Source organism: Vicugna pacos, chromosome 4 (assembly GCF_048564905.1).
Source record: "Vicugna pacos chromosome 4, VicPac4, whole genome shotgun sequence".
In the NCBI taxonomy this organism is placed as follows: Eukaryota; Metazoa; Chordata; class Mammalia; order Artiodactyla; family Camelidae; genus Vicugna; species Vicugna pacos.
The window spans coordinates 72,001,021-72,016,097 of record NC_132990.1 but is presented as its reverse complement, the minus strand read 5'-3'; the positions used below and the strand labels follow the sequence as shown (position 1 = coordinate 72,016,097).

The 15,077-nt window shown below is 56.8% G+C and overlaps 1 protein-coding gene across 3 annotated transcripts in view; it reads right to left on the bottom strand.

Moving 5' to 3' along the window:
- Window positions 1-15,077, bottom strand: part of LMX1B (LIM homeobox transcription factor 1 beta) — an 81,588-nt gene that overhangs the window by 64,975 nt on the left and 1,536 nt on the right. For 2 of the 3 annotated variants that reach the window (XM_072960133.1, XM_072960134.1), the window contains exons 1-2: window positions 14,320-14,740; window positions 13,296-13,482 (exon numbers count right to left, since the gene is read on the bottom strand). In XM_072960133.1, coding sequence (XP_072816234.1) covers window positions 13,296-13,482; window positions 14,320-14,458 — 326 coding nt within the window. In that variant the 5' untranslated portion in view covers window positions 14,459-14,740. Of the gene's footprint in view, window positions 1-13,295; window positions 13,483-14,319; window positions 14,741-15,077 lie in introns of those variants that run through there. The other variant, XM_072960135.1, reaches the window with a different exon arrangement.

The following is a 15,077-nucleotide window of genomic DNA, read 5'->3' as shown; positions in this document are numbered from 1 at the left end:
GTTTTTAATAAAAACATGATGGAGGAAAACATTCAAAGCTCAATAATCAGAAGCAATTTGCGTCGTGAGCAGAGATGTGTCATTCCCACTCCCCACCCCCTTCGCTGTGCTCTGTGCGGGACTGACTCTGGAGCTGGGGCTGGCAATTTTAGACCTATGGCAAAAATAATGAACAGCAGTGAGGCTCAGAGATAGCCTGAAAAATATCCTGGAAAAGAAAAACATATGCCAAAGAGTGTGGTGCAAAAGTCATATTTCATGCCTGACTTTAGAGAATGTTAATAAGGATTAGAACCATACTCCAACAGAACAACTATCAGTCAAGGTGGGTAATTAATTTTGCTTCAGATCTCTGCTTGGGAAAATGAAAGCGGTAAGTGTTGTTTCACAGCATAGAGATTCCACCGCACTAGAACAGCTCAAAGAACTTCCAAAGCCATGTCCTGATCCCAGCTGAAAGAAACCTGGCTGTCGCTGGCAGTCTCTCCCGATCTGTTACCATGTAGATCTGGGGATCTTTTCCGAATCGTAACAATATCAAACTCTTTTTAAAATTTCTGGATTGGTGAATAAATATGATTAAGATAACACATCCCAAACCACATGTCCTCTGCTCGGCCTCCAACATGTGGAGGACAGATGTGTCTTCCGTGCACAGATGACCCAGCCGGCTGCTCCCCCGAGGCAGGGACCCTGGGAGATGGAGCCCTGAGAGGTCCTGGCAGCCCAATGGCTCTCTGTGGCCCTGGCCAGGCCACTGGCCTCCCTGTGACCTGCTGTAGAGAGGAAGGGCTAAGCCCAGGGTGTCTGGGAGTCAGACACTAGAAGGATGGAGGAAAGGTGGGATGTGGCACTGAGCTCATGAGCACACCTGAGTCCTGTCCCTCAAGGCCCCAATTTAGAAGATAAAATTCCCAAACTCACATAACCCCATACTATCCAGAAAGTTTGAAAAATCATTTCATCATGGAGGCCTGTTACCCCCTCTCAGGAACCAGAATCGAAGGACCTTTCCCTCCCAATGACCTTACCCTAAGCGGATAGACTAGGTCACTGATAAAGCCAGATCCTGGAAGAGGGTTCTAGAAAAAATTGTGGGGTTGCCGCACAGACCTCTAACCTGGCAGCGGGTAGACTGAGCTTCCTGCCTCTATTCTGCTACAACTGAGTGAGATTTAGGGCAAGTCTTGGCCACACTTGGGCCTCAGTTTTCCCATTTCTACAAGGATCCTGAAGAGCCCTTCAGCTGGAACATTCTAAAGCAGGCCAAGGTCCCAGTGGTGGATGTAATCCTGCTTCACTCTCTCTGTGGTCACTGAAGAGGAGGCCACAGAGAAGGCCAGCTCCTGGAGACCAGGGCAGGGAGGCCTGGGCATGCTGGTGTCCGCAACAGGACTTCAGCTCTGCAGGGAGGGGGCAGCAGTCTCAGAGTCAAGGCTGGTGTGGGTAAGCACCCTTCCCACCCCAACCAAACAGGGCTCCACCCCCAAAGCAAGGCTCTGAGCCCAAGGTCTGATTGCGCCTCTGTCTTAGGTTTCCCTTGGGGCTAGGAGAGAGAAAAGAGTTAGTTAGAAGGGCTAAGTGGGCAGAGAGAGCAAGGTCTCTGAATGAATGAATGAATGGCTGTCAGGAGGCAAGGGCTTCCCAAACTCAATACAGCAGGCGGGCTGAGGACAGGGCACCTCCCAGAGAGTAAAAATGCTACTAATGGTCCCTCGGGCAGGAACACTATGACCTGGATGAGCCCCAGCTGCTGCAGGGCAGGGGTGGGGTAAACTCTGGCCACTAGGCAGAGGCGGGAGGGTCTCCTTTCACGACCAGTCAGTTCTCAGAGGCTACTTCGGGCAGATAAGGAGGTCAGGCTCCACCTGAGCTGAATGGGGTCAGAACCGCCTGCTGGAGAAACTCTGTCATTGGCTACCTAGCCTCCTTTCAGCTGGAGCCCACTGGCCACTGACTGCTGCATTTCTGGTCCCCTATTGCCGCTCAGGCCTTGGCCTTCCTGTAAGACCCTGGCCTCTCCCCTGCCGAGGAGCCCAGGCCAGCAGGCAGACACTGCGAGCCCAGGGCTGGCCCGGCCGGGCTGATACGAACCATCTGCGTTGTCTTAGGCTGCCCCTCTGCCCACTGTCCCTCTGAACTCGGCCGGTTCCCGCGGGCCGTTTGATGCCTCGCAGGGTCACAGACCCCCGCACACAAATCACTGCCGCGGGGCTGGGGGTGGGGCGGAGGCGCTGAAACCTAATCCGCAAAGTTTGCTCTGCTGCTGGCTCACTCCTTCCCTCTCTCATTCGACCAGCCCCCCCCCTTTCCAAACAAGGCTTATTTTTCTTGCCAAAAAAACAAAGTTGGTATCAAGTGTTTCGAGGGAGAAAGCATCTCCCCCACCCACCCTGGCCTGGGAGGAAGGGCTGGAGCTGTAGGCCGAGCCCCAGACTGCAGAGGGGGCTCTGGGAGAGCGCAGGCAGGAGGTGAGCTCTGGGTTTCCAGGTCCATCCATTCCCTTTCTAGCTCTGACCAGTCCCCATCTCCTGCTTAATAGCCGTGGACCTGACTGTTTCTGACCCTGCCCTGTCCTCCTGGTCGCCCCCAGCCAAGATGGAGCTCCATCCATAGGACTCTCCATCCCAGAACAGCCAGAGATGGAAGCATCACTTCCTGCCCCTTCTCCCTCCCCATAAAACAACCCTTGCCTGTCGCTTTTACGAGGTGACACCCTGCTCTCAGCCTGATCCTCCCCGAGCCCGGAGCCTAAGCTCGAGAGGGAGGAGACTGCGTGCAGTCAGGCGTCTCCAGAGCGCTCCCAGGGCGCACTGGGGTCCCTGGGAGGCTGCCCCAGCACAGCCTAAGACCTTTAAAGGGAGGCCAAGGAGCCGGGTATATTACAGACAAATTCCTACGAAGTCCCCCTCCAACTCCTTGCCTCTGGGGCCTTGAGTGTAAGATCCTAGAAGTGGGACCAGAAGAAGCCTGCCTGGTCCACTGGAGGGGTGCAGAGTAGAGCCCCGGGGGTGCGCGGGCTTCATTTGCTGGGTGTTGGTTTTGCTTTTGGTTTCTTCAGCCTGTGCAGCGACTCACGGAGCCGCGTGCGGTGGCTTCCCCAACGCCCGAGGCTTCCCACTGTGCCCAGAGGCGAACACAGAAGCTGAAGTCCGCTCCTGTGGCTCCCGCTGTGCGGGCTGGAGTTCTAGTTGTCCGAGCAGGCAGCCAGAACTCAGGGTGGCAACGTCGAGGGCTCGGTCAGTGGACCTGGCTGGATCTGCGTGGCCAGAGCGCCGCAGGAGAGATCTGCAAACTGTGGGACAGGGGTGGCGGCGCCACTGGCCCGGTGTTGAAGCAGGTTTCTGCAGGGGTCGGAGAAAGGAATTCGCCCTTGAAAGAAAGGGGCCGAGTGAGCAGCTGGGAATGTCAACCCCGAGACTCAAAGGAGTAGCAACGTGGCAACATCAGTCCCAGGGATCCAACGAAATGAGCCCTGCGGAGGACCGTAGCCTGGCATCTCCATTCGGCCTCTCACTGCTTGACTATCCTGCTTTAATTGGGATGGTGGGTGTGAATCGCTCAGCGCTACCTTTCCTGGGAAAAGGGGACCGGTCTGGGCCTGTGCTCTCCATCAGTGGAGGCAAAATCCCCAACTTGTAACCTCTGATCCTGGGGCCTTTGCCCCCATTTTCCAGAAGCTGACAATTGAGGCTCCCGCAAAGCAACCCCTTCCCCCACCTTTGCTGCAACGCCTGGCAAGCTCAGGAGACCCAAGAGCACTGGGAAACGAAAGGCGCCCCGGGGGCCACGAGGCCGGAGCCCCCCTCCTCCCTCCGCCCTCGGAAGGGGTGGAGGGGACACGGTTGTAAGGTGCTCGGCTTCTTTTCTGTGCTTGACATGAATAAGGGGATTAGGACGGCAAGTTTCCGTCGTTCACTTCGTCGGACAAAGGGCCCCGCGGTTTGAGCGGAGCAGCCTCTGATTAAACGACAGAGCCCTGTCACTCAGCACCATCCTAGGTACTTGTGTTCGTGACATAATCTTATTAGAAGATAAAACCGGCGAAATCCTTTTCATAATGCAAAGTTACATTTAATGGCTGGACTCGCCCCCCACCCGCTCCCCGACCCTGCTAGCTCCCCCCGTTGCTGTTGGATATGGCTCGCCTGTAATTGGCATTTAAAGCACCAAGTCCGGGAGAAAAACGGGGTTTAGGGTTTTTGTAATCCCCCTAAACTGTCTTTGTTCGAAATCTCCACAGATACAAGTCTGTTAAGAGTAAATATTTGTGGATTGATACAACCCCATTTCCCCCCTGCAAACCAAATCTGAAAAAAATCCGCCCTCCCGCCGCGCTGCGGCCGGGGCGCAGGAGGGAGGGGGCTAGGTCGGCCCCAGCATCCGCGCCGGGAACTCGGCTATCGGGGCGCCTTGCCGCCTCCAGGAGCGGAGGGACTTTGCACATTTCTCAGGCGGGAAAAAGGTCTTAGACTCTTTTTTCAATTTTCTATTCCCTCGATAAACAAACCTCTCGATCTCGTCGCTTTTGGGCCTGCCGGAGGGGGTCGACCGGAGAGCTTGGGGAGGGGCGAGGGCTTTGCTCAATTCCGAATGAAAATGCGAACTCTTTCTGCCGGCGTTGCTCCGTTCCAGCGGGTTTAAACGGCTCCGAGGGGACTCGCTTCCCCTGGGCCGCGGGAGGCCCCGCCCGGCAGGGCTCCCTGAGTCCAGCCCAGGAGAACGCCCCGAGCCGCCAAAGGTCCCCGCAACGCGAAGGAGCCCGAAGGCTGCCGCGGGGGCCCCGGGCTCCCGGCTCCAGCCCAGCCCGTCCCGGGATCGGATTCCTTCATAAATCAGCGGCTGGGTGAAAGGGCTGCGCTTTAGAAAGGGCAGGACCGTGTGCGCGTATTAGAGCGCACGGTTCCCAAATCCAGGCTAAACCCCTGGTGACACCGAAATTCATCAACCACCGCTGGCGCCCGCGGCTCGGCCAAGGAGCCCAGGAGCTCAGGAGCCTGTGCACCGCGCTGCCCTACTCGGGGGTAAAGGAGAACAAGAAGCAAGAACCCTCCGAGAGGTGGGCCGGGAGGAGAGCTTGGGTGGAGACCGCTGAGAGCAGCCCCGCCCGCGCGCCGGGGGCCAGCGAAGGAAGCTACCCGGCATGGAGAAAGGCAGTTATTCTAACCTTTTTCCTTCTCTGGCAAGGGCTGGCCTTACTGGGGGCTTTCTGGCGGGAAGAGGGCTATGACCCACCCAACTCCACTTCTTCCAGCCCTCAGGGAGTGACACCCCCTACACACACACACACACACACACACACACACAACCTCTTCCAGGCTGGGTGCTCTAGGGAGATTCAATGTCCAGAGTGGGGAATCTGGGGCTTCCGGAGGTCAGGAGTGAGGGGTTAGGGATCCCATCCGCTCTGGGAGTTAGACTCGCCTGGAGAAGAGTCTGCTACAGGGTAACTCCAGACTGGGGGAAGTTACTGAATTCCCTCAGTCTGGGTCTTCTCACCTATATATGCATGGAGTTAAAGCAAAAGAGGTCAGTGCACATCCAGGTGCTCCAGAAATGCCAATTCTTTTCCTTACAGATGCACTACTGTGGCCTACCCCTCTGGGGTTCGTAAGGTTCCGCTCCTGCCAGGTCACATCCACACTGGCCATACATGCCTCACTAGTAATGGGGGCCCATCCACAGGCTGCTGACTGCCTGCCTCCAAGGACCATTTCTGACAGCCAGACCTGTCCTATTCCTTTTGCAAGGGAAAAATTCAAAACACCAGCCCAGACCCAGGTGAGGAGCAAGAGGGTATGCAAGGCCCCTCCAGGAGGCCTGTTTAGGAGGCTCCCTCTCTGGGCCTCCCACAGGCAGCAGACAATGCATTCCTGCCAGGCAGGGAGCCTCGGGCTTACTTCCCAGGCAGGAGGAAGGAAACATACATTGACTGAATGCCCAAAGTAGGCTGGCACCTTTGGGTCTGCTTCACTTTCCTTAGGGCAACCTCGTGAGATTGGAATGATCACCCCTATTCGACACAGATAGAAACTGAGACTCAAGAGACTGAAACTGAGACCATCAGCTTTCCCTAAGGCCCTTGGCCTGTGTCACTGGGACCCAGAGATGATCTCGATCCCCAATCTATAACTGCAGTTTTGCTCTTTCCTTTTAAAAAAGTGCCCACCCAGAGAGCCTTTCATTTGGAGGAGGTGGCCCCAGAGCGTCTTGGTCCTCTCCATCTCCACAGGCTTGGGCAACTCCAGGCCTGGGCTGGTGCCCACACCCCGGCAGCCCAGTAACTATGGCAATTCAGGAATCACATGACAATAGTCACTGAGTCCCAGAGAAAAGCAGGAGGCGGGAGGTGGGGGAACGGCAGTCACACCCAGCTTGTCGGGACCCAGTACTGCTCCTCCCCTCCCACCACCACTGCTGCTGCAGCGCTAGCAGAGGCACCTAGGTGGGGGGACCCCGGCAGCCCCGTGTTGCAGCATGCTCACTCATCTTCCTGCACCCAACCAGCTGCTAGGTGGTCTCCTCACTTCTGCCAGCCCTGGTGGGCATCTCTGTCGCTCTGGGCAGCCTTCAGAACCCTCCCTGGCTGGCAACCACCTCCCGGTTCCCGGGGATACCTCTTATGGCACAGCCGGTTGGGAAGCAAACATCTTTGTTTCTTCTGGAACCAGACTCCAGGAACCAGGTTTCCCCCACAGTTCACCAAGTGCCAGGCCAGCCAGGTGCTCTGCCATTACCCAGAACCCTTGGTCCCCTCTGGGCCTGGTTCCCAATTGACACAAAGGCCCCTCCCCCTACAGTGTGCTCACACATTCCCCCAAGACCCCTCTACTCCCCCACCTCCCTTTAGGGCCCCAGGGTCCACCAGGCAGGTCCAGCGGCTGCCAGTCAAGAAGCTGAACAGAAATGCATACACTTTTGCCCCGGGAATCACAAAGGAAGGGCCCATGCAGAAATTTATTTGTACTGATCAGGAGAAGCAAAGGTAAAGGGAAGCGAGGAAGTGCTGTCAGCCAGGCCTGAAACCCAAGAAAGTTGCCATTCGGAGCACAGTGGCCCCTTATACCCCTCCACTCCCGACGTCGCAGTAGTTAAAGCAAACACAGGCCCTTCACTGCCCTGTCAGTTACACCTTCCCCCCAAAATTATACAAACTTTGAAAGATTTTTCTGAGAGAAGATGGATGCTTCAGGAGACTTGAGGTCAAGGCTAGGCTGTTTAAAGTATATTATTAACAAATAAACATTTACTGCAAAAAAAAGGGGGGGGAACCCTATAGGCCACCGGGGAACCAAATCATGTTGCTTTTGGCTTCAAATGACAGGAGACATTTATGACATGAATGGAGAACACCAGCCGGTCGATGAAATGGCAAACGTCTGCCACTCTGCTTCCTCTGCCTTCGTGAATCAACTTTTTCAAATATGGTTTTCAGCCTTGCCCTCCCCTCACTACCACCAGCTCCCCACTTCTGACTGCAGTGGCAATAAAGATATATAATTTTGGTTTTGCTCTCTGCTGCCATCAGCACAGAATCTGGGGTTTGGAGAGGGCTGGGTCAGCCAGAGAGCCAAGGGCCTTGGGTCCTCCAGCACCCTCAACTGACTGACAGCTCATACAACTCCTTGGCTGAGTGGACTATCCCTCTCCTCCTCCCTCCCTAAAGCTGAGGCCTGATTGTGGTGTCCAACAAATTGGAAGTTACAACTCATGTCATTGAGAGTATCCTCCATCCCTCTGCCTAACTAATGCCAAAGTAGGACTGGGTGGTTGTATGTGTGGGGGGTGTGTGTGTGTGTTTCTTTTCTGTTTTAAAAACCTCACGGCTGCAGGGTAGAGGAAGTTTCCTGGGGAAGAACTGCCAGCTCTTCATGGACCAGAAAACCTCCCTGGGCTGGAAGATCCTTCTGACTGCCTGGGCTGGTGTTTCTCACCTTTTAAATCTCATCTTCTTTCTGAGAAATATACAGATCCTTGGATTCCTCCCCCTCCAACACCCCCGCATCTCAATCTCCCCCTCAGCCTCTGAGATGTTGGTTGAGTTTTATTTTCTGTCATTTGAATCACAAAAACAATGAGCATGAACAGTTTTCCAAATATTAAATTATATTATTGAGTATGCTTTTCCAAGCTATATGTAAACCCAGGAGATTCCAACTGCTCCCCAGTGGAAAGATCTTTACTTTAGCCCAATCCCCAGCCTCCAAGGAGAAATAGGCCAGCACCCCAGACTCAGCCTGCTGCCTGCCCTTCCTGAAAATGCACAGTTGGCATTTGTTTTCATCCATACAGTCAGAAGCTTTTCTGCCTCTCTGGAGGTGCAGGAGAGGAAACTGGATCCCATGGAGTATGGAACATTTACTGAAGCCCCTCCACCCCCTGTCCAGGTGCCCTGTGTAATCCTTACAACAACCCTAAGAAATTATTTCATCACCCCTACTTTGCTGAGGGAGAACCTAGGGCTCAGAGATGGGCAGCCACTTGGCTAAGATCACACAGCTGCTGAGTGCTGGGGCTGGCAGGCAAACCCAGGTCTGTCTCACAGTGTCCCACTTAGGCAAAGGAAATGGTTTTCCCAGGGGTGCTCCTCAACTTCCCTGCAGAGAAGGTTTATTGCAAGCCTAGCATACCAGCTGCCCCTCTCTTTGGCATGGAACCCATGGCCAGGTTGGTATAGCCTTGGAGACAAGGCATTCCTTGCCACGCTGATGGTGATAAAGTAACAACAATAATTTCCAGAGTATTAACAACATGCCAGGCAAGATGCCAGGTCCTTTGGGGCACGTTATCTCAAATCCTTATAATACTTTCCCCCAGGTGGGTATGTCCCCCCCTTTCACAGAAGAGGCTCAGGTAGGTGTCAGGGCTCTGGGGGTCCTAAGCCTAGCTCCAATGGACAGGCGGGAGCCAGCTAAGGGTCACTGATCACATACTCCAGAGGGGATCCTCACAGCCTGCTTCCCCAACTCAAGAAAAACCCAGCAAACAAATTAGGCTACACCAGCTCAGAGCCTGGGGAATACAGGGTGAGCCAGGAGTCAGCTGTGAATAATGCCTCCGTTCAGCGGCAGAGGACTGCGGCCTCAGGAAGGCCTTTGCTTACCCTTCAGCCTGCAGCCAAAGTGCTGGGGTTAAATGGAGAGATGCCCTTCCGGGGGGCCAGAGGGTCCCCAGACTTGGGCTGGCAGAATGAGCCCTTCAGCCCTCAGATCTCCAGGGAGAGCACTACGAAGGCCTTTCTATAAGGCAAAGCATTGGCTCTTCCTTCCAAGGAAATTCATTTCCAGGACAGGCCCACTACCCCAGGCTGTGGGCACGGGTGTCTGTGGCTCTGAATTAGTCTGATGGGAGCCATGCCGGGGGGGGGGGGTACCCACTGGTGGAGGGAGAGCTGCTAACTGTCACCCTGCAGTAGGGCCTGAGTGGGGACTCCCAAGCTGGGAGAAGCAGCAGTCAGAAAAGGCTGAGGCCTGACTTTGTTCTTCCCTTGCACCACACCGGGTGCTCCGAGGAGAGGTGAGCCTCCCAGGAAGGCCTTTCCCAGTGTAAACACTTCCCAGGCAAGGAATGTGCTGGGAAGAGTGGGGTTGGGCCACTGGAGTCTTAGCCAGCTGGGGTAAATTTAAAAAAAAAAAAAACCACCCCAGGACTCAGACGGCTTTTTTGTGAAACTCAGAGCCTCGCTGCCAGACTCCTTCTGCAGTGGGCGCATCCTACCTGGGCAGGCGAGGCCGAGAGGACCCGCGCAGGCTCTGCAGCGGAGAGGCGAGGCCGCCTGGGCAGGCCCGGTGGCGGAAGGGCGCCGCCAGCCCGGGACGCGAGGTGGGCGCACGGCCCGGCCTGGGCAGGAGCCCCGCGTCTTTCCTTCCGCGCGCACGCAGGCTCCCGCTCTCTCACCGAGGAGGCGCGGGTCGCCAGACCTGGGAGCTGTCTTACAAGCGATCAGGCTCCATTTTGTGACAGATTTTTGGACTCTCCCACCGACCCTCCCCCCTTCCGGAGCCTCCTCCCGGAATTCGCCACCTCCTCGGGATAGAAAGATAGAAACACTTTCCAGACGAGCGACAGACGACAAGGAAAGAGACTTGCATAATTCTATTTGGCTAAGCGGCAAAGAAAAAAAATGAGGGGGAGGGGTGGGTTATGTTGTCTTTTTTCCCCTCTGTTCTCCGGTGGAGGAAGGAGAGAGGTGTTCCTGATTTTGCATTTGGAGGCTGAGTTTCCTCCTCGGTTTCTAACTGGGTTTTCTGTGCGAGAAGGAGCTCGGGCTGCCGAGGGGTCAGGGTCTCGGGCACAGGAAAATGATCCGATGCTTCCCTCCCTTTAAGAAGCCCCCCAAAACACGTACTGAGCAAAAGGAGACTTCGAGTTATGCCTGAAAATGCCCCAAATGCCGTGGCCTGGGCTTCCCTTTGTAGGTCCAGGACATACGAGTGGATTTTATCAAATGCTATTAAATGCACCCGAACGTTAATTAATCACCCCCGTGGTGCGTAAAATAACGTTGTGCTTCTGGGTGTCCCAGATCTTTAAAACAAATCGAAAGGAGGAAGAGACGCTTAATAAAAATAGCAACCTCTTTCCAAGGACTGAGCCCGGCAGCTCCTCCCGAGTGGAAGAAACATTTTTCAAAAGTTGGGGGGGTGGAGGTGGTGTTAATTTCCCAATACCGTTGATGCCCAGACTCAAATTAAGACAAAATCAAGAGAGCACGTTTCTGCGTCCATTTGCCTGGATTCTCGTCTGAAAAGCATTTACGCACAGATGCAATAAATATGCATCTGCGATCCTCAAAGAAAATAATCGTGAAATACATTTTTATTGTGCAGAGAACATCGCTTCCCAGTGAGCCCCCGCCTGCCTCTCTGCACTGTCTCTCCCTGAGAAACGCTGAGGCCAGATCCACTGGGGTATTTGTCCCCCAGATTGTCTTGATAACAACCCCTCCTCAGCCCCCAGTCGGCCCGCCTAGTGCATATATCTAATTGGCCTTATCAGAAGAAAAAAGGGGGCTCGGGCAGAGCAGGGAGCCGTGAGGGTGTGAATAATGCCCGCCCGTTGCCCTAGACTCGGAATTGGAGAGTCCCCGGATCCAAAATTCACTCACAAACACACTTCTACTGCACTGAAGGAGAAAGCTCTTAGGCGCCTTTTCTTTTTTTAAACAAATATACTTTCGGCAAAACAATCTCTCTTTAATGTTTAATTGTTCTGTAAAATGAGAGAGTTTGCTGCTCAGCTCTAAGGGCTCACCCAGCTCAAATTCTATGACTTTACAACTCTGTGCTCTGAAGAACCAGGGGGCATCTTCTCCCCGTTTTAAAGAAAAGCTCTATAAACGACTGGGAGGTGGAGAGGAGAGAATGGACAGATATGTACAAGAGGCTGGAAAGAGTCTTTACAACATGTAAACATTTTTTTCAAAAACCTGCACAAATGATTCAGCGGCACATTTCCAGTTTTCTGGGCCTCCGGCCCCCACGTGTTGAGTCGTCCAGGCTGAGCAGCATGGGTTGTGGCACTGCCAGAGCCCAGCCTGGGTCCGGCAGGCAGAGCAAGCCAAGGGCAGGCAGAGCAAGCAGGACAGCAGGACACATGTGGGCTGGAGGCTGGTGAGCCCTGCTGGGGGGCCAGCCCAAAGCCTCCAACCACATCTACCCCCAAACTCCATGCTTGCCTGTGGCTGAGCTGACTGGTGGCCTCATCTTCTCCTGGAACTACAATCATATCTGTACAGGACACAGAACAAACCCATTGCAGTGTGCCTAATCTGGGGCACTCCAGGCAGAGGAGGAGGCATCTGGGAACACAAAAGAGCTGACTCTGAACAGGGCCCCAATTCCTGCCCGCAGACCTCCCCAGCTGGTAGGAAAAGTGAGGCACAAAAAGAAGCTCCTGCTGGGCCCCCAAACCAAAGGAGCATAGTCAGATTAGGTGCTAGCACTGGGCTCATCCAGAACCTTTCGGAGTAGAACCCGATACCCTCTCAAAGGCTCTGGCCTGCAGTCCCACCTATTTCTAGGTCTCAGCCAAGAAGCTGGAGAGGTAAGGAAGGGGCACCCCCACTGCTCCACCTCCCATCTAGGCCTGGATTTAGGGACAGTCCCTGGGCAGAGCAGGTAAGCTGCACTCACTACCAGGCACTGGCAGCCAGACTTTTCCCAGAGGCTTGGGCACACACACTCTGAGCCCCAAACCACCTGAGCAACCTACCCACGTTTCAGCCCCATTTGAAATGGTTTTCTGGGCTTCACTAGAAAGTTCTCACAGGCACCCACTTGTCTTTGAAATACTGCCCTGGGGATCCCCACACCCCTCTTTCTGCTGTTGCTCCTCTCTGCCTCTCTCTTACTCACACTGCCAGGCACAAAACCCTGAGAGGATCAAAAGAAAAAAAAAACAACAAAAACCTGGATCTACTCTCATCTGTCCCAGGCCTCTTGCAGGACAAACCCATACACAGCCTCAGCTAAAAACAAAAATCAGCAGGTAGGGCTCAGCCCACAGTCTCTGGCCTCAACCCTGAGGCTTGGGCTACACTGAGGCAGAGCAGAGGAAGAAGGCCTGTTGAGGAAGGCTGACTTGGTCAGTTCCTCACCCCAAGGGGAGCCCAGATTGTGGTTTGCCACCTCTTAAGGTCCTCTTCCTAGACAGCTTTTCCAGCCAACAATAATTGTAAGTGTAAAATTCCCGCATGGAACGGTTTGGGGAGGATGAACACCCTTTTCTCCCCATCAGGGACTAAAAATGCACCAGGGAGCCTGGCAGGAAGGGGGCATTCCCAACTACTCCGGCAGTTCGACATCACCCCGGCACCCCACTTCCTTGCTTCAGGAATCCCAAACTGCCACAAATCCTGCCCCTGGGCCGACGAAGCACACCGCCAGGGCCTGGCTCCCTAAAGCACTGCTTTCATTTGAACATCAATTCTTGATCCCCAAATCAGGCCTCAGTGGGGCCAGGCCCTGTCCCACAAACACAGCATCGAACCCACCCCCCCCAGTCCGCCCAGGGCCTTGTCCCAAACCCCAACTGAGCGGCCCAGCACAGGTTTCCCAGACAAAGGATGGTAACTAGGGGCTGCCGGAGGCTCCCGGCCACCCTACCAGTGTTGGCCGGGCTGCGGTGGTCCTACCCTGCCGGGCGACACGCAACCCGCGGAGTTCTCGGAGCTGACAAGGCCCAGCGGCACGCAGGGCCGGCGGCAGGGCGGACGCAGGCTGGCCTGGCAGGGGGGGCCGCCGGGCTCGAGTGCCGGGCGGCGGCAGGGAAGAAGGAGGACGAGAGGCGCTTACTGTTGGTAGTCTTGTTTGCAGTACAGTTTCCGATCCCGGAAGTAGCAGCTGGTGGTGAGAGCTTGCTGACACGCCGCGCACTGCAAACACTCCTCGTGCCAGGACGACTCGTTGACTCGCATCAGGAAGCGGTCGGAGATGGGCCGCTGGCAGCCCTCGCAGACGGCGGGATGCGGGCAGTCGGAGCCTGCAGCGCATAGGGCAAGAGCCAGGTCGTCAGCGCGGACCAGCCCGGCCCGGCGTCCGTGTCGCGCGGTGCCCACAGCCCCGGCCCCAAAGGCGAGGCAGCCCGGGCGCGCCGCCCGCCGCCGGCGCTTCCCCGGCCGCCACGCCAGGGGCCGGGCAGCCTCAGCTAGTTCGTCCCAGTCCGCGGACTCTGGAGCGGAGAGGCCTCGGGCCTCGAGGCTTGGCTCTGCGTTGCGCTCTCCCCTTCTCTGGAGATTCAACGCTTGATGTTAATACATATGAAAACGAGTACGGCGCGGGGCAGCCGGCTGGGACCGAGACAGACGAGGTGAGGCTAAGGCGCCGCTCGCTGACACGCCCCACGGTGGCATTCCTTGTCTTCTGTCCCCCATCTCCCCAAAACCTGTGGTTTGGGTGCCCCAGAAACATTTTCCTCTTAGAGACTCCCCCCCACCAAGTGACCTGACACCACTCCCAAGCTTGCCAAGGTGACTACTTGGGTCCTCCATCACCCCTGCCACCCACCTCCTACCTCTCGCCCTGAGTGGCAGCTCTAGAACCGAGGCCCGGTGAGAATGGGGGGTGGTGTCTGGAGCTGTCCTGCCCTCCCTCCTCCTAGGTGGTGTCCCTGCGTACCTCTATCCCCTCAGGATGCCTGTCTAGGGGTGCCTGCTGCCCCTCTGGTGGTTAACTCCAGGAGTCTTCTCTCTGTGTCCCCCACGTCCCCATGTTCTGCAAACCACTGCCTTTATCCGTTGGCCTGGACGCCTGTGTCCACCTCGGGACGAGGCCCCTGTCCCCTGCCCGTGACCACTCGGGCTTTCCGACTCGCACTCACCCAGCAGCACCCCCAGAGTGGCGGGCCCGGGGCGCAGGGCGTGCTCCTCCATTTTGATGCCGTCCAACATCTTAGCGCAGTCCGTCTGCCCGCGGGGAAAGCACCTCTCCAGCGATTCGGGACCTGTTGCTATATCCATGGGATGCGGGGCGCGCTGTGGGCCCCGCTGGCCAGGATGCTCGCCCGCCCGCCCGCCTGCCCGCTTCCCGCCGCCGCGGCCCCGGAGCCGGGGAGGCGCGGCCCCCCGGGGTTGGGGCTGCGGCTGGGGCCGCAGGCTGCCCCCGGCGAGCGCGGAGCGGCGACGCGCTAGCCCCGGGCCCCGGCGTCGTGCGGGCGGGCGGGGGCGGCTGCGGTCCGCGCCGCGCTCTCCCGGGCACTTGTAGCCACGCGCGCCGGCTCCTCTGTCACCTGCTTGTCAGCCCGGGAGCCGGGCTGCGGCGGCGGCGGCAGACGAAGCCGCGGGGAGGAGACGGCGGCGGCAGCGGCGGTGGCGGCGGCGGCGGCGGCGGCGGGCGGGGGAGGGGGCGGGGGTGCAGGGGCGGCCCCGCGGGCTGGGGGGGGTTGCGGGCGGCGCAGCGGGGTCCCGGGCGGGGCGCAGCGGGCCGCGGGGCTCCAGGCGCGCTCCCCGCACTACTCCAGTGCCATGGTGCGCCCGAGGAGCCGCTCGGTTTAGAGCAGGGGCTGGCGGCGGAGGGATACTCCGGCCGGGAGCCGCCTCACCCCTCCTCAAACTTCCTGACATTTGAACTCATTGGTGC